The sequence below is a fragment of the Lotus japonicus genome, chromosome 6 (genome assembly GCF_012489685.1).
Source record: "Lotus japonicus ecotype B-129 chromosome 6, LjGifu_v1.2".
Classification (NCBI taxonomy): Eukaryota; Viridiplantae; Streptophyta; class Magnoliopsida; order Fabales; family Fabaceae; genus Lotus; species Lotus japonicus.
Window position 1 is genome coordinate 42,865,390 of NC_080046.1, and position 25,641 is coordinate 42,891,030.

The 25,641-nt window shown below is 35.4% G+C and overlaps 3 protein-coding genes across 4 annotated transcripts; 1 reads left to right on the forward strand and 2 right to left on the reverse strand.

The window, feature by feature from the left end:
* Positions 1-1,079: 1,079 nt before the first annotated feature.
* On the reverse strand, positions 1,080-3,159 carry LOC130723681 (uncharacterized). Of its 2 annotated transcripts, XM_057574793.1 has the most exons (4): positions 2,969-3,159; positions 2,167-2,271; positions 1,670-2,023; positions 1,080-1,589 (listed from the first exon to the last, which is right to left on the reverse strand). In XM_057574793.1, exons 2-4 carry the CDS (start codon positions 2,236-2,238, stop codon positions 1,536-1,538), a joined length of 480 nt encoding a protein of 159 aa, XP_057430776.1. In that variant the 5' UTR covers positions 2,239-2,271; positions 2,969-3,159; the 3' UTR covers positions 1,080-1,535. The 2 variants fall into 2 exon arrangements, 1 of the variants encoding a protein (XP_057430776.1); XR_009014328.1 differs by having other exon boundaries at positions 1,080-1,923; positions 2,969-3,157.
* Positions 3,160-9,818: 6,659 nt separating this feature from the next.
* LOC130725351 (uncharacterized) lies at positions 9,819-12,037 on the reverse strand. The gene is made up of 4 exons (XM_057576589.1): positions 11,924-12,037; positions 11,458-11,650; positions 10,291-11,358; positions 9,819-9,949 (listed from the first exon to the last, which is right to left on the reverse strand). Exons 1-4 carry the CDS (start codon positions 12,035-12,037, stop codon positions 9,819-9,821), a joined length of 1,506 nt encoding a protein of 501 aa, XP_057432572.1.
* Positions 12,038-15,435: 3,398 nt separating this feature from the next.
* On the forward strand, positions 15,436-17,229 carry LOC130725353 (uncharacterized). Its single transcript, XM_057576590.1, has 2 exons — positions 15,436-16,050; positions 16,141-17,229. Exons 1-2 carry the CDS (start codon positions 15,436-15,438, stop codon positions 17,227-17,229), a joined length of 1,704 nt encoding a protein of 567 aa, XP_057432573.1.
* Positions 17,230-25,641: the final 8,412 nt, after the last annotated feature.

Below are 25,641 nucleotides of genomic sequence, written 5' to 3' on the forward strand. Positions count from 1 at the left end.
GTCATGGTGATATGAAATCTCACACGCACTGTACTTGCCAGATTTCATATTACCAACCAGCTAAAGTGAAAGTGATAAGGCATGAGTGGAGGATGGTAACTAAGTTTTTCTAAAACATAAAATCAGCATTACTAATCTTAATTACACTTCAAATATATTCCACAACAACACAATATCCATCTAAAACAACGCCCAATGTGATGAAGTAAATTAGATGTGAATTTTTTTGTAATTAAGAAAAGTCACATATTGGGATTTTTGATTGTGATATAATCCTGCCAATAGTTTAGTTATAAATTGAGTGAGTCTTTCCAATATTCTAGAACAAAATAAATCTATCCAAATGTTAAATGTTATGGTTGAAAGACACTAATGTACATTAGGGTAAAATAACACTGAGATCAATTCTTACTTAAAATCTACACTTCACTCACAAATCATCCAACAAATTAACCTCATAATAACATATTCTAGTAACATATTCCATGTAGCTCAGAGTTATTTTTATTTCCACTTACAAACAATCAATATACTATTTTCTATTTTATTTTAATAAGATCGCCAACTTCTACGATATCTATACTCTATATACATTTTAATGCAAGGTTACTAATTTTATTAATAATTTACCCAATAAACTTTAAACTAAAATATAATGGTGGCAATGCGGGACGCGAGGAAGAAAATCTTGGTGTTTTTCTTGATGGCAGTGGGAGAGCTATGTGCCTTTGAAGCGGAAGTCAAAGATATTCTTCAGGCTTTTATAATTACAATATTATTTACCATGGCTCACTGACGTATAATAACACTAGGATTTTGACCCGTGCTATGCACGAGGTCTTTATTCATAATTTTTTCAGTTTGTAAACAAATGTCTTGAAACTATCTCTTTTATCAAATGCACATATTTTCTTAACTAATCCTTTTGTAAGGCAAGCATATTATAACTACATTGTTTAGCTAGCACAACCCAAATGCTAAGGCAAAATGTCCAAGCAAAACATATTGCTGATAAAAACAAAAATAATAGACTTGCATTGCGATTAAGAGCGTAACCTTAAGGTTCATGCCATAATTAATAAAACATAAAACATAGCACATAATTCATAATAGAGTGATACGAAAGCAGCCTTGGTACATGCCATAGTCCAAATCTGAAAATACAACCATTGTTTTGAACATATGTGGCATGCCCTTGGGCTTATGAGTAATGAAAGTTAACAACACAATCTTACAAACTTAACACACAATACAAAATAAAATTGAAGAACGAACATTAGGTAATTAACATCGTATGAAATAAACATCACAATTAAAAATAAATAACCCTTCATCATCTAATAATTTAGTGGCGGCGAACTTCAAGCCGGTAGGTGTCTGGATGATGCGTCTTATAGAACCGCATTGATCCCTAGCACGGATTCGTTTCTCCTTACCGAACTCATACCAGCCGTGACCAAACTCAACTGAAATGGGCATACCATCTGCCCATTTCAGTGTCCACACATCTAAAGTGTCATCTGGTAATATGATGTTTAGTGAGGAGGTTTGTGTGGAATAAGCTCAAGCACGACACTAGCAGGGACATGCTGGAAAAATGTAGCAAAAAAAACCACTTACTGGACAATTATACTTGATAATATGAAAAGGATAGTGAGATGAGTAATACCAGACATTGCTTTCCGAATGACCTTGGCTCAGTGATATCACTCAACCAAGCAAACTCCTCTTCATCATCAGAATCGTCATCCTCTTGGACTATGTAAGCTACCTCTGTGTACTCGTCATGGAAAATCTGAATGTTGAACTGACTCCCATTAATGTACGTGTAATGCACCCTAACAGTTCCATTAATATGGTGCGCTTGACAGATTTCCTGAAAACCTTCTATTCCCTTGTCTCCGTCCATTGTTCTAAGACTCACTGAAAATGTGTTGTTCGCCGGATCAGTGACAAGAGCATTCTGATACGGCCTGATAACAGGATTATCTCTAACAAACCACCTAGGAAGCAATGCAAAATCCTACAAAACTTGTATGCAATAATCAAGACCACAAACAAAGAAAAATAAATTGTACAACAGATATTTATTTCATAGATATTGCACTTCTATATGAGAGTTTACAAAACTTAAACTTGATGGCCTTATGAGAGCTAAATGCTTACCGGGTCAGGGTGGTGGATAAGGATAAAGTTATTCGCTCCTTCTGAGAGGCTTGACAATCTGACTTGTGTCATGATAGATATCCAAAACAGATGTAGCTCCTAAAACTTCATTGAACACAAAATAGGTAATAAGTAGTAAATAATTTGGATAAAACATGAAGATTTCAACTGGATTAGCTATATATATACAAATCAGAACAGAGTATAATCAATAAATGGTAGAAGGAGGAATATACACACTTCAATTTTTTTTGAAAGGCAAATAAAGTGTATAATAATTAGACATAAGGCAGGAAACATGAAAACATAGACACTATAAGGGGCTAAATTCAACCCCTGTATAATTATACATAAGACAGAAAACAGGAAAACATAATCACTATCAAGGGCCAACAGTTTGAAACACACGTGAAAGGAGCGAACTGACATGAAACCAAAAAAAATTATATATGGTAAACTTCTAAACAACTTCAGTGAACAATCTTTCAATGTGAACAAAATCCACACTAATTTAACTTTTAAATTCAATGTTTTCATATGGAATGTATCCATTCTATCAATCTATAACTTAATGAGAACAAACCTACCTAAGTGGCCACATACTGCCAAAAACCTAATCTCTTATACAACCAAACCCAAGTGATAAAGACCCATAACATAGATTAGAAATTGGGGAAATAGTATTGTTACCCGTTGATAGACAAAGAGTAATGTTACAAAATCTCATGAAGAACCCAAATGCAAATTGATACATACCCAGAATGAAAATTAAAATAGGAGGTTGACAAAGTACAGGACTTACCTTGCAAGGAGACTACGAAGGAATTGCAAGTGGCCGGAGTATGGACGCTGCGAGTATAGACACCGCCAGAATGCAGCCGCGGGATAGAACTCAGAAGTTTAGAAGAGGAAGGAAAATGGAGAAAGACAGTAAACACGTTGCTATGATGAGAAGAATAGTTGAAGAAACCTAATTTACCCCCTTCCCCAATGCTTATGGTTATCTAAAAAAAAAGCCCTTTCCCCACAAAACGAAGTCGTTTTATGTCACATGTCTTGTTTTTTTTCAAATTTTTTTTTACAAATTATTAAATATAAGATATGTTTCAATATAGCTTTATCTCTTTATTTATTCTAATTTAATTTAAATGATATAGACACAAAAAAAAAACATAATGGTGAAGACTGATTATATTGACCTTGATTTTATTTAATCATGTTCAAATGAAGCAATATAGATTTATTCATTTTTTATTCACCTCAAAATTGGAGACTATATAATAAAAGATACACATTGATGTTATTTACTTATGAATTTATATTTCAATATACAAATGGAAAATAAGAACTACAAACTAAATATCTTTGGAATTTTTTCCTATGTACAAAAAAAATCTTTGGAATTACTATCTCTGCTAACTATTCAAACAAAACATTGGTAAAGATTTTTTATTAAAATTTCTGCTATTAAATTAAAAAATAATTAAAATAAATTGACAACTTTATACGGTCAAAGATAAACTTGACATTTTTTCTTATAAGATTTATTATGCATTTGGTAGAAGATTTGTGAAAGATATGAACAAAATAAGATTAATTGCAGGGTAAAGATAGTATAATCCAATATTATGCATGGTACGTTACTCCGAAAATCAAATGAGATATCCTTCACCTATTGAGTATTAATAATTTATATTAATGTATTAATGTATTAAAAAAATAAAAAAATGCAAATAATGTATAGAGAATTCTTGAAAGATGATAAATTAATGATTAGTCGCACACCCAAATAGATAAATTACACTATATCTTCTGAAAGACTTCAGCAAAGACAATATTCTTCGTAACATTCGGTTTTTCATCATGCTCGTTGCATATGAGGATTTTCAATCCACCTCTTGAAGTAACTCTGGACACAACAACATACAACTGTCCATGTGAAAACACAGGCTTAGGTAAATATACACCCACTTGAGATAAGCTTTGACCCTGACTTTTATTTATCGTCATAGCATAGGATAGACAAAGAGGAAATTGTCTTCGCATGAACTTGATAGGCATGGTTGGATTTGTAGGAATTAAATTCATCCTCGGGATAAAAACCTTTGTTCCAATGTGTGTCCCAGTGATGACAATAGCATCGATAACGTTTGGACAAACATGTTTCACAATGAGCCTAGTACTATTGTATAATCCTGCAGATATATCAAGATTTCGCATTAACATAACCGGAGCTCCTACTTTCACCAACAATTTATGATCAGGGAGGCCAGAGCATTTGACACTACAAGAAATAATGCTTTTAATCTCGTCATTAAAAGCTTAAAAAATCGTCACTATGAGTATCTTCTGACAAAATTTACATTCGTCACTAGTCGCCACAAGTACTCAAGTCACTAATACATTAGTGACAATATTTTTAAATGTCACTAATGTTGAGTTTAATTGTGACAAAATTATCGCCACTAATATTGGTAGGTAATAGTGACAATAAAAGTCGCCACGAATGCCAAAATTAATAGCGACCACATAATCGTCACTAATTATTATTAGCATTTATGACAAATTTAAGTTGTCACAAAAACAAGCATTAATAGTGACTACTTTTTTCCTGCACTTTTTAGGCTTTTTATTTTGGGTCAAATATATTTTTGGTCCCTAAATTATAACAAATTATTGTTATTAGTCCCTAAATTAAATTTTCACTTATTTGAGTCCATTAACTAGTTGGCACATGAGGTTTTAGTCCCTCAATCATCTTCATCCTCCATCATGTTCTTCCATCTTCAACCACTAAACTGAAAAAAACCCAGAAATTTGTTAGGATATGATCTTGGTTTCCTAAAAAATTAACCTTACCTAACCCAAAACATAAACACCAAACTAAATTAAAAACCTTAAATTTACCCAAATTTCCACAATTCCACAAAAGGGACAAGATTCTGTTTGAGAAAGATACATAGCCCAAGAACATAAACATAACCATGAATCATCAAAGAGCCCAGAACCTAACAAACGTGAACAAAGAAACAGAAAATGGATTTTGAATCCCTAAATAGCTGATATGAGAAAGATTCAATGGCGGGCCGTGGCAGGAAGTAACTTGCATCACGTGATAGAACCAAACCAACACAAGCACAAGAAATCTTCAACTAGCAGGTGCTTGATTTTTGGATGTCCTCCTCCCCCATTCTCTCTGTGTAACTGACTCAGATTTTCCTTCCCCATTCAAACTTCTGAACCCTCCATCGTCCTCTCCCACCTCTTCTCAACCAACACCTCAAACCCAGAAACCCCAACCCATAACCCTGTTACGATGAAGCAACTTTGAGAAAGATGGGGAGAGAAGTTGGAATCTGATGGGGTCTACTGTGTGAAGTTGATGGTTAAATAAGAGGAAGAGGTGGAGGAGTTATGAGAGGGAGTGGTGGAGTGGTTTCTATTTTGTTGATCTGGATATTGAGGGTTGAGACATAGTCGTGGGATGAGGCTATTCAAAAACAAACAAAAGAACAGATGGGATGGGTTAAATTGTATAAGGTGGGGGGTGCTTTCTCTAAAACACAAAGGGGAATTTTAGGGCCTGTTTGATAACTGTTTTTAAAAATTAAAAAACAATAAAACTTGTTTGGCTATAGATGTTTTTGAAAACAGTTTCTATTTTTCTGTTTTTAAAACAGATTTTAGAGAACAAAAAAAAGTTGTTCTTTGATTTTTTTTTTTTGAAATTCCCTAGTCCGTTGAAATTGTATATACGGAAATATTGGTTAATGATTTTTTTTCTTTCTTTTTATTTTTTTTAGGGGTTAGTTAGTATATATGAAATTCCAATGATTTGGTATTTTTCCAGTTTGAATTATCTTTCGGTCTTAAAAAATTGGTTTGAGAAACTTTGGGGTATAAGAGTTGATCTGTCGATCTCCCCACCCTAACTCATATGTCTGATAACTCTTACCACTTTAACTATCATTTGAAGAATTACACTCCACCCCATTCTTATCTAAAATCTACACTCCACCCCATTTTATATAGAGGCAAATTTAGTGACGAAAAATATTCTTCATTAATAATTAGTTATTATTTAAATTGTTAATCAATAATTTCAAAAAATATTTTCAATATAATCCAATAAATTTAAAAATGAAAACATCACAGTCCTCCTCATTCTCTCAATCGCGTTCTTCTTCCGTAAATTCACAATGCAAATTCTGCAATAGCACACCTGACCGATTGACAAACCATATCTCGAACATAGTGAAACATGCTTGTGTTTTCATATCTGGTAATAATTCAGTTTTAATCAAAATAATATCTTTATACCTCCAATTTTCAAAATTGGATTGTAGACCCAAAAAACAACACAAATTGAAGAAGAAAATAGAGAAACAAAATTAAGAAATATGAAGTGGATCAGAGGTTATTAGAATCCAACGATGCAGTGGAGCACCCTTTTTAACAAAATCCAACAACATCTTAAACCAACAGAGCGTTCGCTCACAACTTAAAGGGGTGAAGTTCACAAGAAGTAGTTGAACAAGTGGCTTTGGGGATGTGCGATTCACGTTCTGGGGTTCAGGTCGCAACAAAACTTTTAGGCATGGTGGTGCCATGGGGTTTCACATTCTGGGACGGTGGTCGCCGTGTTAAAGGGAGCAAAGGCTTGGTGGTGACCGTTTGTGATGAGAAATATGATTTGGAGATAGATGAGACGTGGACTTAACATACAAAGTTGATGGTTTTTTAAATTTAATTCAGTAAAATTATTTTCATAAATTAATGTATGATAGTGTATATGCATTAAATTTATTTAAATTTTAACTAATTAGTAATTATTTTTTATTAGTGACGAATTTGTTTTCGTTACTAAATTTTGCCTTTATAAAAAATTGGGTGGATTGTAGATTTTAAAAAAGAATGGGGTGGAGTGTCATTCTTGCAAACCTTGAAGGGGGTGAGTGTATTTTACTATTTTTTTTTATTTAGGTCCCTTGATTATTCGAAGTAAGCATTTAAAAAAATACACGTCACTAAAACCAACATGTCATCATGCCACATAATCACTAAAATGGCTTGAAGGACTAAAGGTTCATGTGCCAACAAGTTAAGATACTCAAATCAGTGAAAAATTAATTTATGAACTAAGATCAATAATTTGTTTTAGTTCAGGGATGAAAAACATATTTAATGCTTTTATTTTTTACTTTAACTGCATCTAGAAACAAATTATACTTCAAACATTAATACAATTGTTTCGACTTAAATAAATTAAACAAATTAAAGTACTTAAATAATATATAAATTATGTTCACAATTAAAAGCTCTTAAAAAACATGTATAAAAAAAATGAAATTGTGGAGACCTATTTTTCATTGAACCTAGACCATGGAAGTATGGTTATAGTCTCATTCCATTAGTGGGATCCATAGCCTACGTGTCCAAGCCATACGAAAACATAATTTATCCCTTTAAGTTAAGGGGCCCGCCTTTATACTACTAACAATCGTACTGTTCCGCTTGCTACTTTCGTTTACGTATGGGTTATTTTAGATAAGCAATTCTCCTTCTAGATAAAAGTATAACTCGTGTCATATGTACTCTTCTTAAGCAAATGAAGGGCATTTCTTGTCCATGTACTCATCTTCAATTCTTGGAGGAATCGACCTCACGCAATCAAGACTTTCCAAGGAGCAAGTTGGGCCAACGTGCACCAGCTCAGATCGATCGATTTTCTACAACCACCTATGTCATTTCAGCCAAAGGGAAGCTCCTTACTCTCGGGGATGGGAAGGAGTGTAGAATGCGGTTCTTGTTCGTCGAGGGTCTATAACATTAAATATCCATAGATGTTCATTTATGCATATCCTACGTTCTAGATTTCCAGTCCTGGGCGTGACGGGGTATGTTGAGAAGTCTCGCATTAACTAGAGATATGTCCAAAATAAACCTTATATATAGAAGGACAATCCTCAATTCTTGAACTAGATTTTGAGTTGAGTTAGTCTATTATTTTGTTTTGCAGGTTTAGTGTCAATCCACCACCTACGTGGTGGCATCATCATTCGTATGAGCGTAGGGAACTTGGTGAGCTTCTTCGTAAGTTGAAGGGGGCATATCTAATATGATGTACTAATAATTTAATCTCACAAACACATAGCAATGGTGACAAATTGTCATTTGATCACTATTACGAATAATATTAGTGACAATATAGATTTGGCCACTATTACGAATATTATTGGTGACGATATATAACTTGGTCACTACTATAAATAGTATTAATGATGATTTATAATTTGGTCATTACTACAAATAGTGTTAATGACGATTTATAATTTGGTCACTACTGTGAATAGTATTAGTGACGATTTATAATTTGGTCACTATTACGAATAGTATTAGTGACAATTATTAGTTTGGTCACTATTACAAATAGTATTAGTGACGATTTTTAATTTGGTCACTATTAAGAGTAGTATTAGTGACGATTTATAGCTTGGTCACTATTATGAATAGTATTAGTGATGATTTTTAATTTGGTCACTTTTGCGAACGGTTGTAGTGACGAAATTAACAATCGTCACACATGTTTTATCACTAAAAGACATAATTCTCTTAGTGTGATATCATCCAAGAATTCAGTGGTAATCCAATCAGCTAATATTCCAACTTGTCCATCCACCTTCCAAATACTATTACTGCTTAAGTAAGTTCTTTCTTCACTTGGGAACATAGACAACTCGGGTTGATTTATTGAATCAACAACCTCTAATGTTGGAGCAAGTATCGCTTTATTACTGTAATATTCAGCATCAGTAACATCTTGAAGAATGTCAGGGTACACATAATCAACATCTTGAAGAATGCCAGGGTACACAATATCATTAATGGGACTGTTTGAATGCGGGATCAAAGACTCATCAGGAATAGTAATATCTGAGTCACCATCATTATATTCACCTAATTTCCCATCTCCAAGATCAAGGACCAGTTTACAAACATGAAAACTTCATTAGCCACCTGTTCAGAAGAATTGCACAACATCCTCATGTTTTCTGATAAGGTTAGTACCTTACAACAACTCCATAACCTGGACGAGTTTATTGTTGACATGACAATCTCTGCACGAGAACCCTTTGGAATTACAGGCAGTATCTGTCTAAAGTCACCGCCCAAAACAATAGTTTTTCCACCGAATGGCTTATTCATGCTGGTAGGAACCTTGGCGGACATTATATCTCTGAGGGTCCTATCAAGTGCCTCAAATGCATATTTGTTAACCATAGGTGCCTAGGACTACCATGTGGTATACAACAACATGAATCCTCGTTCAGGTTCAGCGGAATAGAGAAGAGTGAATGAGCAGTACGACCACCTGGAAGAAGCAAAGATGCAATGCCACTGGAAGCAACATTTAAGACAATTTTCCTCTCGGATCTAAGTCTATAGGCCAAAGTTTTCCAAAGAAATGTCTTCCATGTACCTCCATAACCTTAGACAAAGAAAAAACCAACATCAGGCCCATTTACAGCTGCCATAATTTTTTCATAGATGTTAAATTGTCCTGAATTTAGTCTGTTGACGCAATCAGAATGGAGTTGACTCATCTCACTAACATCAAAGTTTAATTCATTAAAGAGAATGACGTTTCCATATTAAGCTAAGAGATCAGCATTAACAACAGACATTCCATCAAAATCCTTCAGTGATTTACCATTGATCAAAAGTATCTTTTCAATCTCCATTAAGCAAAGTTCGCGAAGTCTTTGATCATCAATCCTTAAATCTGTAATTAGTAATAGTAATGGTAATTACCTATTCAAAGTAAATACATGTGTAATAATTGATTAGAAATCATCATACATGTGTATAATGAAATAATATACACTGTGAAGATTAATATATATATATATATATATCCCTATATATATATATACATGTGTCTATGTGTGTGTGTATGTTTGCATTTGAACTTAAAAAAATAACATGTACCTGGGTTCTAAGATCTTCTTAAATCATATTGTATCTCGTCGGCTATGAGAAGCCAGGTTTTGTTCCAAACCTCCACTGGATTTGACATGGTGTTAGATAACAATAATCTAAAAAATAGCCCCCTAAGGTAGTGACCAGAACCCAATAGAGATGTCTCCTTTATGCTTTCAATAAATCCATTGTCGTCATTAAGCAATCCCGCAGCAGCACATGCATCTCTAAAGGTATCATACAACTCATTCTTCATTGTCCTCAATTCATCAAAATTGTTGCACCCTTGTTGAACATTCAACAACATTCTCATGTAAAAAAGCTCTCTAGTTCCGGGTGGCACAAAATTCATTCTTCCAATTGAAAAACCTTTCTTTCGAGGTCTCCATTCGCACTTAATCTCATCAAAAACAAACAACGAAGGGAAGTCAGCATACGTCAAATCCTTTGCGGTAGGATACTTTGCATTAGCCTCCATCCAAGCCATGGACATAGTTATCTTCTCTTTGGATCGGTCATAAACATCATTAATATTCTGATCATTGTAGAATATGACCGATTGCTTTTTGGGTAAGTGAAATGTCAAATTGTTAACAGACGACCATTGGTCATGGATGAAAAAATTAAATATCCTCCAAACTGCTTCACATGGAGATAAATATCTACAATCATAGTACTGTTTAATTTCATCAACTTCAATACCATCTTTTGGCAGAGACATCGCCATAGTGACACGATCGACACCCTTATTTATGTACTTAAATAAGTACTTAATTGAATTTTCCTTGTTGCAATATTCAATGTTGATATGATCTTGATATTTCATTAGAAATTTAGGATTGTACGGAACAACAAAGCCATTGTGCAACGGGATATCTCTTCTGGTTGTTGTTACTCCAGTGTTCCTTCTTCTATTTATAGGAAATCCGTCCCTATCAAATGATGTTGAGTTTGTAAATTTCTTAGGGAAAAATATCGAGCATTTGTCATTTTTCATACATGGTGATTGGTTGTTGCTTGATCCACATGGTCCATGTACCATAAAGTTAGACACAACATTAAAAAGATTGGGATACATCTCTGGATTTGGAAGTTCCGTGCATATGACTGAATCTATCATGGCAATAGAATTTAATTTATATGCGGGATGAAGCCATAGTAGAATGTGGGCATGCGACAAACCCCTCTTTTGAAACTCAATAGTGTAAGTCGCTACATTTGAAGAAAAAACATTATAAGTAATACACGTATTGCACTGCATGGTATATTAGACCCAATATTAGATTTAATAACTAACAAAAGTTAATGTACCTGCCATAGTTTTACCAAACAATTCGCCCTTACTAAAGTCAGCCATTAGTTGGTCAAGTTTGGCACGAAACACTCGACATGCAATGTCTGGTCTCTCGTATGTAGATAACCCATGCTTCGCAATTTGACGCTCAATTTCAGGCCATTTAGGGTTGCATGTCATAGTAATGACACAAATATGGGTATCCAAATGCTTTGCAAATTGTCATCGCATCTTGACAATTGTTGAACATGTAACTCCTACCACCTGTAAATTATGAGGGCGGCACAATTCTTGATCCAATAGTTGCTGCATTAGTGTCTCCCCGATCTATCGCCTCTTGTATTCCAAACAAAACCTCTCTACGGATAATATGTTGCCTATTTCTATAAAAGAACAAACGACCAGACTCAATCATTGAATAACAATCAACAACAAATTGTTGAAGCAGTCTTCTACTCCGTATCAGCATATTGCACTCATTACCTCTTTCTTGCAATCTAAATGCAACTCATTCTCTAAAAGAGACCCCTTCACGTTTCCAATCGCTATCATTAGTCGACTATTCAGAAAAGCCAATACCTTTAGCATATCTGCCATTACCATAAGGGAAAATAATGGGGTATTGCAGTGGCAAAAATGAAACATGATACCCCGGAATTCTCTCCAGGTAGCCATTTTGGGTGCGAATAATAATGTCACAACCACAATCAGAGCTATCAAACTATCAACGCAGCAACCTCATCTACATTTGGGAGATTATATGTGTTTGGATTTTGGTGACGATTCTGAAATAACCTCAAAGCCACATTTTCAACACCATCTTCAATGTGATCTCGAACCCTTCCAAAGGTTTTAGCTAACACATTAGATTCATCGATCATCTTCATGAGATCGTTAACTAAACTTTGGTCAAGGCTACTTCTGGAAGACCTTTCACTAATACAACGATGGATATGTTTATTAGTTGAAAAATGTTTTTAGTTAAAAAATGAAAATTTAAGTTTAAATATTAAAACGACTAATGGAGACCAGTTAATAAATAATGTAAAATCCTGTAATGTCAACTAAAATGTCTCATCCTATTCGCAACTTCATTTTTTGTATCATATATATAGAGTTGCGCAAACTTCAGCTTCTGCCCTTCAGTCGGTAATAAACTTCCAATCCGATGATAGTTCTATCCACTAATAACAAACTGCGGAGGCCCACCACCATCATTCATGTTAGCGTCAACTTTACCACCAAGCGACGTAAATGCAAACATGTTGTTGTATGTACGAATGTGCTCAAAAAAATGACGGCTACGTGGGTCAATTCCAAACAGTAAATTTGCAAGTAAAATCGGAGGATATGGGAAGAGTGGAAGAGTTATCTTCCCTTGAAGGCAACACTTTGAGAACTTCGGATTAGTTGATTTTTTGCTCTTTGCAAGTCTCTCAGCATCCCAGAAAAGTGCACCACAGTGATGGCAACAACGATCCATCTCACCAAAATCAATGTACTCTGTATAGAACTACTTAATATTATATTAACCCTTAAAAAATTATAATGAAATACATCTAGCCACATATGAATATGAATGTAACAATTAGGTATGATCTATATAATAAATCATATAAAAAAACTAATAGAAAAACTCAAAAATTAATATATAAACAACAAACTAATTATTTTAAACTTTAATTTAAACTAAATAACTAAAATGAGTGACATATTATACATATACATATTATACAAAATATCAATATACTATATAAATTAAAAGGAACTTGATGACTCAGTTGCATCAAAATATGTATTGCATTCACTGAACAGCAGAGCCCTAAAAGTGAAGAAGGGATCTTCTTGGGGTACTCATTGAACAACAGAGCCTACAGGGTCTTCAACAATCGTACAAAGGTAATGATGGAATCTGCTAATGTAATTGTTGATGACACTCCTATCAAGAGAGAGGAAATTGAAGATGACGCAGAAGACACTCCAAGTACCGGTGCAGATGTCACTCCAGATGTGCCAGACATTGCATTGCCCAAGGAATCAATTAACAATACTGAAGAACCTGCTACTATTTCAAAAGGACCTTCTATCAGAATTCAAAAGCTACACCCAATTGAAAATGTTATAGGAAGACTTGATGAAGGTGTAGTAACCAGATCAAGGGAACTCATTTCTGATTCTTGTTTCATTTCAAAACTAGAACCAAAGAATGTCAAAGAAGCTCTCACAGATGAATTATGGATTCAATCTATGCAAGAAGAACTGGGTCAATTCAGAAGGAATGAAGTGTGGGAACTTGTCCCTAGACCTGAAAATGTGAATGCAGTAGGAACCAAATGGATCTTCAGAAATAAGTCTGATGAAAGTGGCACAGTAACTAGAAATAAATCAAGACTAGTAGCTCAAGGTTACTCTCAAATTGAAGGAATTGATTTTGATGAAACCTTCGCTCCTGTTGCGCGTTTAGAATCCATCAGGTTACTACTTAGAGTAGCATGCTTGTTGAAATTCAGACTATTCCAGATGGATGTGAAAAGTGCCTTTTTAAATGGATACTTAAATGAGGAAGTATATGTAGAACAACCCAAAGGCTTTGTGGATCCTAGCTATCCTGATCATGTCTACAGACTCAAGAAGGCTCTCTATGGGTTGAAACAAGCTCCAAGAGCTTGGTATGAAAGATTGACTGAGTTCCTGATCAACAATGGTTATCACAAAGGAGGAATTGACAAGACTCTCTTTGTGAAGAAGAATGGAAAGGATCTAATGGTGGCTCAAATTTATGTAGATGACATAGTTTTTGGTGGAATGTCGAACCAGATAGTAGATCAAATTGTTGAACAGATGAAGTATGAGTTTGAAATGAGTCTTGTTGGAGAACTGACCTACTTTCTTGGTTTGCAAGTTAAACAGATGGAAAATACTCTATTCATATCCCAAAGCAAGTATGCAAAGAGTATTGTCAAGAAATTTGGTCTTGAAAAGGCTGGACACAAGAGAACACCTGCTGCTACTCACATCAAGCTCACTAAAGATGAGAAAGGAATTAGTGTAGATCAAAGTCTCTATAGAAGCATGATTGGAAGTCTTTTGTATCTAACTGCAAGCAGGCCTGATATCACATTTGCTGTTGGAGTATGTGCTAGGTATCAATCAGAACCTAAGACAAGTCACTTGATTCAAGTGAAAAGAATCATCAAGTACATCAATGGAACTAGTGACTATGGTATTCTATACTCTCATCACACTGACTCTATGCTAGTTGGTTATTGTGATGCTGATTGGGCTGGAAGTGCTGATGATAGAAAAAGTACTTCAGGAGGATGCTTCTTTCTTGGAAACTATCTTATATCCTGGTTTAGTAAGAAGGAAAATTGCATATCTCTCTCCACTGCTGAGGCAGAATATATAGCAGCTGGAAGTAGTTGTACTCAGCTAATTTGGATGAAGCAAATGCTTAAGGAGTACAATATCGAACAAGATGTCATGACATTGTTCTGTGACAATATGAGTGCTATCAATATTTCAAAAAATCCTATACAGCACAGCAGAACTAAACACATAGATATTCGTCATCACTTCATCAGAGAATTAGTTGAAGATCAAATTGTGAAGTTAGAACATATATCTACAGAGAAGCAGTTGGCAGATATTTTCACAAAAGCTCTTGATGCAATTCAGTTTGAGAAATTAAGAGGGTTACTTGGAATCTGTCTATTTGAGGAAGCATAGCAATTAAAGGGATGTTTGTGTGCCAACGGCTATCTAGTCATTATTGAGGCACGCGCAATCAAGGAAAATAACTTCCTTCTCCCACCTTTCCCTATAAATACGCTATTGTTTCTTAGTGGAGTATCAACTGCTATAATTCTCTTAACTGTTTTTGATTTTCTCAGAAACCTCTGTTTTCTTGCTCAAGTTCTTGCAAATTTCAAGTTCTCTCAACAGTTTTTTTTAAGATGATCACACCAGAGACCAACGCTCATGGCGTGAAGGTAATGGGGTTGAAATCTGAGAAACCCAAATCTCCTAGGGTCACGCAATCTTGCGAAACCCTTGTTTCTGTCAAGAACCGCGGTGATGGTGCATCATCGCAACATGCAAATCTTGCAACCGGAAGCAAGAAGAAGAAGAAGCGCACCAAGATCACCTATTCCAAGAGAAAGAAGACTCCTGTTGTTGAAGAATCTTTCCCCAATGTTGCTGTGACTCCTGAAGCAGAAGAGAATCCCACAGCCCTAATCAATGAGGAAGTATTCGTGGCTAGCATCATCGCTGAGGTACTTGAAACCCCTATCAAATTCACTCAACATGCAGATGAGGAACCTCATGTCGCATCACCAGAAACTGCTATTCCTGATCCTCAATCCACGAATGCTGAGGAACATGTAAGTGGTTCTCAACCTGAGGAAGTTCCTCTTCCTGTTGATGAAACGCATATCAGTTCTGTGAAGGAACCCACTGTGGTTCCAGAGTCTCCTCCCAGGGAAACTCCTGTGGGTTCGTCAGAAAGAATGGCTGACCCTATGGTCACTCCTCCTGTTGCTGAAGAGGCAGTGATTGTGGAAGAAGTGCATGAAGAAACCGAATCAGATGAATTACTTGCAAATGTTGTGGGTTCATATGTTATCAAGAAGCTGGAAAGGAAGAAGACTCAATAGGTAGCAAGAAAATATATCACGAGATCTTCTGCCTCTCACAAGAAAGCTGCTTCTGGTTCTAGTAAGAAGCACAAAAAGAAGACTGTCATTGTTATTGATGACTCCCCTGTGAAGAAGAGTGTGAAGAGGAAGTTGTCTGCTGATGTAGATGTTGAAGAGTCTGAAGTGGAACCAAATGTTCCTGACATTGTTCCATCTGCAAAGAAAAGAAGAGTTGGAAAAAGAATTCCAGAGAATGTACCTGTTGCTCCTATGGATAATGTCTCATTTCACTCTGAAGAAAGTGTTGGTAAGTGGAAGTATGTTTACAAGCGTAGGATTGCTCAGGAAAGGGAGTTGGCTACTGAGGTTCTTGCTTGCCAAGATGTGATGGAGTTGCTTGAAGAAGCTGGGTTGATGCAGACAGTGGTTGGTTTAGGAAGATGTTTTTACAAACTAGTGAAGGAATTCATTGTCAACATCTATGTGGATTGCAATGTCTCCAGAAGTCCAGAGTTTCACAAAGTCTTTGTCAGAGGTAAATGCATTCATTTTTCTCCCTTGGTTGTCAATAGTTATTTGGGCAGAAGCTCTGCTGATGTTGTTGGTGAGGAGATCTCATTGGATGAGATTGCTGCTGAAATCACTGCTGGCCAAGTCACGCACTGGCCCTCTAAAGGTTTGTTATCATCTGCTTATCTAAGTGTGAAGTATGACATTTTGAATCGCATTGGAGCTGCAAAATGGCCACCCACCAAGCATGCTTCTAATGTATCCTATGTGCTTGCAAAGCTGATATATCTGATTGGCACTCATGCCCAGATAGATTTTGGAACTTTTGTTTTTGATCAAACCATGAGGCATGCTGATTCTTATGCCTTGAAGCTTCCTATTGGTTTTCCTTGTATGATCTCTGAGATTATTTTGAGTCAACATCCTGATATCCTCTCTGCTGATGAGTCACCTAGTGTGAAGGCTAGTCCTTTGACTATTGACAACAGGTTGTTGATTGGGACTCATGTTCCTGATGTTGCTGGCATGACTGCTAAGTCTCATAATGCTGGTGCAAGTTCTTCCAAGCCAAATGAGACAGTTATTGCTGAGTTAATGGCTCCAAAACTCTTCAAGAGACTATCACAAGCTGCACTATAAGGAAGAGGAATGTTGATCGCTTCATCAAGGAATTGACTATGGGCAAAGGCAAAGTTGATGACAGCACTGCTGCTGCTGATGAACAAGAAGGAGATGTTTCTGATACAGATGATGAACCAGATGTCTCAACATCCAGTGATTTTTAGAATTTTCTATCTTCTGGTCAATTCAATATGGTTGTCCCCTTATCAAGACTTTGCTTTATGTTCTCACTTGCACTCTTTGTCAAATTGTGCTAATAAGGGGGAGAATTAGTTAATTGTGCTTTGTGAAGACCTTGAAGAAGATTCTGTATGAAGATCTACAATGTTGATTGTTTAAATTAGCTAATTTTCTGGTAGCCCCATGTAGAAGCTCTTGCTGCAAAGTGATAATCTCTTTTCCGATGTGCTATGTTGTAAATGTGTATGTGCATTGAAGCCTCTTATGGTGAAGAACTCCGTTTCTGAAAAGCTAATTTATTGAAGACCCCTTGAATGTGTTTTAGCCAAAATTTTCCAAAGGGGGAGATTGTTGTTCCTATGTTTGTGATGTGTGAATTGGCTGTATTTTGTTTCAACACATTATTGTGTGACCAGATGATGCAACATGTGGTCTCTGCTAGATTGTGCAATCAATCGCTGAAGGTTCTGTGTTACGTTTGGTTGTTGTTTGTGCGTTCAAGAAGACTTAAGTGAAGCTGTGCGTTTTGTTGAAGCTTAAGGATTCAGTTATGATCACGTGTGCTAACCTTGAGGTTGTTACAAGTTGTTAGCGTATGAACCAAGTTTGAAGTAAGAGATATGTTCTGTTTTTAAATTGGTTCAGATTTGATTCTGGAAAGATATGATTCCCTGAAGATTTGTTTTCCAGAAGCTGTGTTATGGACTCAAGACATCAAGCCCATCCAAGGCCCAAGTCTCTACGCTGGATGTCTATTTATTCAAGTTTTGTAACCCTAGCTGCGCAAGGATTTTGAGGGTGTTGTTTTCATTCCTAGGGTTTATTGTGTGAGTCCTTCTTGTGAGTTTTGTACCAACTTAGTGCTTTCGTGTTCATCAAAGTACTGAGTTGATTTGTTTAGTTGAGTTGTAATCTCATCAACCTTGTTTATTGATAAACATTTCTTGATCGCTGTGGCAGTGGTCATTAGGGGTTAGAGAAAGTTTTCTCATAGCTTAGAGGAGAAGGGCTAAGCTAGATTCACTTGTGTAATACTGGTAGACATAAAAGAGGCTTTATACTAAGGGGGGTACTTAGGTATAGAAGGGACTTTCATGAGACCTGAGAGCTATTATTTGATAGTGAATTGACTCCTGGATTGGTATCCTCCAGACGTAGGTGATGTTCACCGAACTGGGTTAACAATCCCTTGTGTTCTTTTATTTATGGTTCTGTTTAGTTGTTAACGAGAAATATTTAACTCTGACTGTTGTGTATTATTGTCGTACACGTTGGTGCAACATCGTGTACAACATATGTCCCAGGTGCATACGAATTTCAAATATAATGTTTAAAACTTTCATCGAGGATTACAACTCTACCTAGTAAGTTTGATGAAGCTTCTTGAGTACTTAGGGAATGCTCTGATGTTTCCACTTGAATCTCCCATGGTACCACTGGCCAAATTAGAACAATAATTATTCTGCAACAATAGGGAGTAGGTGTTCCACATATGCACACAACTTACTAAAATCAACTCTCCTTCTTCAGCTTTTAGAATTCAATGTTGAAGATGAAGCTCTTTTCCTAACTCTCTTTGTATGTTTTCCTATTTTAAATGTATAATATCTTAGAATCTTAGCATGGATAATGGGAAATGATAAAATAAAAAATGGTGACTACATACACACTGATAATAACTAATGAATACTAAGTAATTGCTTAACAACTAACTCGTTCCATTGTTTGATAACTGGCCACATGAGTAGTCAAGTTGATTAATAATATCTACATAAAATAAACATAAGAAATCAAAAATGAATTCAGGAAATAGTGAGAAGTAAACAGACCGAAAAAAAAATTGATGTTTACAGAGTAGACAATGAGAAATTTCAAACTTTGAAGCTGTTAAACCAGAATGAAACATAGAAACCTGAAAATGGAGATGACATAAGTGGTGCTGGAGTAGTGTGAGAAATAAGATGAGTTGAGGAGGTACATGTCTATGAATTTGGTAGTAACTTATATGTGAAAACAATGGATAGATCACAATTTATATGGGTTGAAGGATCATATGAATCAGAAGCTGAAGTTTAGATAACAAATTTTTTAAGCAAAAGGGCACAATGAACCAAAGCGTGAAGGTCTGATAGTTAACTTACATTGAAATCACTTGAATATAAAGGAGGGGCATATTGATGATGTATTCTGAGGCTGCTATATATCTAATTAAGATGATGTATATGCCTATGCAAGTGTATATGTGTCAACGACAACACCTAAGCTACATACGTGTGAATGATGATAAAAGTATATGATGATATGCTTATATAATACCCAGCAATGAAAAGTAGGAAGTAGGTGCAATAGGTTTGGCTATGAATATATTATATAATGTTACTTTGAAATATATAGATAGATAATGATCTATGATACTCTCAAATATATACTTATACTTATAAAATACTAATATACTTATTGTTATATTAAGTGTTTTATATTGTACAATTTAAGCTTGGTTTAGTGGAAGGGTGAGCTGTGTTCAATTTCCTACTCTTTGGCCGTATTGAGACTGTGTTTGTAGTCTGATTATGCAGCTCTTTTCCTGATCTGTGTAGCCGTGTAAGTGGTTTTGTTGTTGTATTTGATTCACTTTAAATTTTAATGGTATATGCTTTTACTTTTTATTGCTTGTAGCTTTTTGGATTTTACTGTTATGTCTGTTGCATTATTTTTCTTTTATGTCTCTTTCTCTGCTTTGCTGTTATGACTCTCTTGTTTTAAGCTTACTTGGGAAAGCTTTTGTTCCCAAGCCTCTTTTATAATGTCTCATGTTTTTCTCTTTTCTAACAAAAAATATATTGGTACTCAAGAAGTGTTGACTTACTTCTATAACCTCAATATACATGCTTCTAACTAATAAAATGGACTTAAGGATTAGAAAACACACTTGTTTGCTGCAGCTAGTTTAGGTTTTAATAATCTAACAACATCATTCAGTAGAAAATCCTCCTCAAACTCACTGAAACGGTGGTATATGGCACCTTCCAAAACAATACAAAAAGAAACCACTTTGCATCATTAGCATGCTCTTCTTCTTCAGTTTCTGTGTCAGTCCTTAATTTCCTCTACCACAACAAATAAGAAAGGTCTACATCAACAGGCAGAAGAAAGCACCAAAAGAAAAGACTTCAAACAATAACAGAAAAATGATCCAACTTGTTGCAACTAATCCATCTTCATGAATCTTTAAAATTAAAGCTTATAAAGAGCAGAAAAATATAAGAACGTAACTACATAGAACGATAATATATATAGAAGTTTTGTTAATACATTGTTACAAATGACAACTTCAAAGTACATTACCACCAACTGCATACTCCTAAGGCATAGGGGAAGGGATACACATATGAAACAACATTAAATTGGAGTGTGTAACTATGCAATAAGCATAGTGACAACTTCCAATTCATACATCAAAAAGTCCTAATGATAGTAGATAATGGAAATAGAAATACCAAATACCAACTAAATATAGATAATAGAAACAACAAAATGTGGGGGCTCTTGTCTATATAAGACAACCTTCAGCTTTCAATCCATAGCAGACTTCACAACGCCTGCATCATCCTCTGTTCATTGCTGCAAAGCTCATGCTGCAGCATCATCGTCCGAGATAATAATTATCTCGGAGTCATGACTGGCTTCAAACTCATCACCAGGGGAATCAAGCTCATTAGTGTCTTCATCTTCAACTTCAGTCTTCAAAGGTTTGTTCACATCAAGAACAAAAGCAATAGCCTGAACAATTTCACATTGATTGATGTTCTCAGACTTGACAACAACTTCACAATTCATTCTATTGTTATCTTCATCAGCAACCAACAATTCAGAATTGGTAACAAACCCTCCAGCAGTAACACCACTAACATTAGTATAATTAGTAGGCTTTCCTCCAAGAACATCAACAGAGGTTTTGTGTGTCATCTCACTCATGCTAGTTTCAGATTCCTACTGAATGAGGCCATAATTTACTTCCATTCCAGTAGCAATATCATCATAATCCATCTTAACATCACCTGCCTTATCTTTTGGGGAATGTGTAACTTCTTCTTCTTCATCTGAAGAGAAATCAAACAACAACTTCCTTCGTATGTTACGACTTGTTCTGAGGGGTGATTCCATTGTTCCTAAACCACAAGATTCAGCATTCTGATTCAGGCTATGTTTCTTAGATTCTTCAGCATCTTCGAACTTGGTGAATGGTGGTAGGAAGAGGTTCTGTAGTGCAACCAGCAAAAAATGTAAAGAGTATGAGTTTCCATTAAAACTATTGTTGGAAACTTACTACAGCAAATTAATATGTAACACCGAAATAGTTAAATAAGAAAAATAATGAATAATGAAGTTGATAACTTCTTCAAATTATTCCTCAAGAAAGCACTCTACCTTGTTTGGTGTGACAACAACACCATCTCCATGAAACATTTCAATTATTTCTGGATCAGTGCATATGTTCATGACTTCAAAAGAATCATCTCTTCCCATCATGACACCAGCCTTGTTGCGAACTTTGAATAGTAGCTCTTTGCCAGAAAGTATTTCTTCAATTTAAGTTGGGATGTCACCATGAGGGATTACTTTCCTCTCCAGCTATCATTACATAAAATAGTAATAGTAATGTCAGAAAAAAATTTATGTAGCTAATAAGTCTAGCTTAATCACCAATTTAATTAAATAATATACTATGGAACAAAACTTAATTAAATAATCTTATTGCAATGGAGTTAAGAAGCTCTTCACATGTAAACCCAGTAAGTTGCTCTGCATGAGGGTCACGAATAACGAATACAGCGCTGTCAACACCGTCAAAGACCTCGAGTCCGAGCCTGAACCTAATTATAGTGAAAAGAAACTAACTAATATTATTATACTATATTACACTAACTTCTAAAAGGTCATACAAAATACATAATCATCACTAAAAGTCTGCTGAATCTGAAACAGTATGCATACTGAATATGTGTATAAAAGCAATAGATATATTGGAAAAAAATTAGCATTTAACTATTTAACTATGTAGAAAACATATCAAACCTATTAACCATCTGGCCAATTGAACGTCCGCACTTGAGGCAATCATATTTATCACCATTTAACATGAGTTCAGTGTAACAGCGGCAGGATGGATATGACCAATATCCATCACGGAGGACTCCGACAATAACAACATGCACAATGAAAACACCAGCCTGCTAATAAGTGAATAAATACTCATTAACTTGATTGTTCTACAAATTCTTCTCAGGTAATATAATATAATATGTATCATACATGTCATATGATATCATCTATTCTCATAATAGGGAAGATAACTTCGTTAAACAATTTATAATTAGTATAATACAACCTGTTTTATTTCAAGGATTTCTGTGATAGTCTTCTTAGGATGGTTGACAAGCATGTCATCCCTGATATTGGAAGGTTCATTGGTTTAAATATACCCTACAGGGTCATGGTGGTTAATTCCAAACCTCCGCATTTTACAATAAGAAAGAGCTAATTATATACCAACTTTAAATATCATTCATAGTTCCAAGTACAGCAAACAGTAAAGTGGCGACAAATGTGATTGGAAGATCATAATGTTAGAAGTCAAAGAAGATGACCTCTCTGTTAAGGAAGCAACTTCCTACATATCTGGGTCAATAAGGAGCTTAGAGGCAACTGGTATACTTTGGATAAGTACCTTGTCTACATTAATTAAAGAAGCAAATGTTAATAAGAACAAATAACACCAACTTTTATTTAAGTATAGATAGATTAAATAGATTAAATGCCTTCATATAATGCTCAGCAAGTATAATTAAAGAAGAGAAGAGTCATTGCCTCTGTAACTGCTAACTTTGACAAACTGTAATACAATTACATGCCTCTTAGTCCAGATTGAATTCCAATGAGGAAAAGAAAGAAAAATTATCGTCAAAATAGATCAAATATTACAGTTAACGCAAGATTTGAAAAAGAAAACAAAAGCATACCAATTGGTTGGCAATAACAGGAAAATATGAAAAAAATAATAATGAGATTAATACTACTATAAGCTAAATCAAAACACATTTAATAAACAACTGAATTTTTGTTCGTAGAAAATGAATTACTAATAAATTGGGACAACATAGAATACAATATACAAACCTCTACATCAATAAGCAACAACAGCACTGCAAATGCCTTGCCTGACTCAGAAATTGGGCACATCCCCCACATCCTCAACACCCGAACACGAATCCTTCACGCATATCTCTCATGGCAGATGCTAGCAACAAAATTAATTGAAGCCATCGAATGTCACAGAACAGGAAGTTACAACTGATTCACACAATACCTAACACAACAATGGTGCAAAGGATGTGATATGAACAGACTAACACACACACATACACCACTATTTATAAGCTTGATGAAACCATTAATTTCAGATCAGGTAAATAATTGATGAGTGGAAGATAGGAAATCTAAACAAAATTGAAAGAAAATCGATGGATGTACCTTCTGATATCTCCAGTTGGGTGTAGGTCGGCAGCTACATATTTGGATTTGGTGAATCTTTCGGAAATCCATTGTAGGATTTGGGTGAGATCCGTCTACTACAACTCGAATTGGGGGCTGAGTATAGGGTTGTAAGGAGGTTGAGGTTTCAGAAGGTGTTTTCTTGGGCCAAGCCAGACATCTAGACCCCAAAAAACGGCCCATAATCAGAAACTTGCATGAACAGTTGCCTCAAAACTTCCTCATTATGTGCTTTTCAATTGGATGAACAGTACCAAGTTGTACCTCTTTATGTTCCTTTTTCCTGCATGAACAGTGACATTAGAAACCTTGAAATCAGAGGTTTTAGATGTGGCACCTAATTACTGATTGCTTAAGCTATTGGTAAATGTGAATTTGTGTTGCTAGTTTTTTACGGGACTTCACGTTACAGATGGACAAAGTTGTATGTAATATAGCAGTAACTAGTCCTTCCCCAAAAAACTACCGCCATTTTTACTAACAGTTTAAGTTGTCGCCAAAGACACCAAGAAACTTGACGAGAATAAGCACTACCTCGAGTTGCTCGACCTCTAGAAGCATGGAAACCTCCCATTGATAGGATGTGAAGCAGACATGATAAATCACCATCTCCCTGAACAACAAGTTGAAGAACAAGTCTTTTTGTGCCACCTCTCAACAAATATCTTGATCAAACCCTTATCCACCACGTGGTGCGAGCACAACAACAAAGGATAAAGACTTAATCTGTGACCACCTCAAGCATGTATAGTTGATCAACACATTAAATTGGTCGAGCTTTTTTCCATTGCTCGCAAACTCAATTCTCCAAGATCCGCAAAATTCTACAAAGTTATTCAAATAAGAATAAGTAAAACTAAAAAAAAAAACTACATTAATCTGGAAAATAGCCAAAACAACTTAGGTATCCTCTAACAGCGCCATCGACACAAACAACGCAACTTAGTCAGCGTAACCACTTAAAACAAACAACTTATTAGGCCCTCCAGGAAACAATGACTCTTGTTGTGTTGGAGGTGTTGTTGGCCCAACCTGCCGGAGTGGTGGTGATGGTGGCAGGGCCTTCTGCTTCTCATGTTTAGGTTAGGGTGGAACCTAGTCAACCTATGCTCACACTCTGCACACATATGAAATAGGTGGTACGCGATCTCTTACTCCGCGACCACCCATTTTGTGAGCCGGTCCACAACCACCCACACGATGAAGGTCATGTTGTTCTTTCCATACTAGTATTGCAACATGATAAACAAGATGTATTAACCAATTCCCAAGCATGAAAGGATGAAAAACATATAGTTTGGTAAAATTTACATGTATTGTTGAAATTTGTCATGAGGATTTCGCTCTTTAAAGTGAGATAGTCATTTTATAATGTGAAGTAAGTCATTACAATCATTAATAATGACCATTTACTTTGAAAAGTCAATAAATTAACTCAATTAACGGTTGTAATGACTTGCATTACCCTTTAAAATGAGTATCTCACTCAAGAGAACATAGGATAAATTGTTAATTGAACCATCACTATCACACATGTTTGAAACCTTTAAAAACATGTCTTTTGTTGTAAAACCGATTTTTCTTATACCAAGTCTATACTTTATATGAAACATCCAATGTGAAATGCTTTATTAGATACACAAGATTCTATCATCCAGTGTGCAATATTACTTCAACCAACAAGATCCAACACAATTG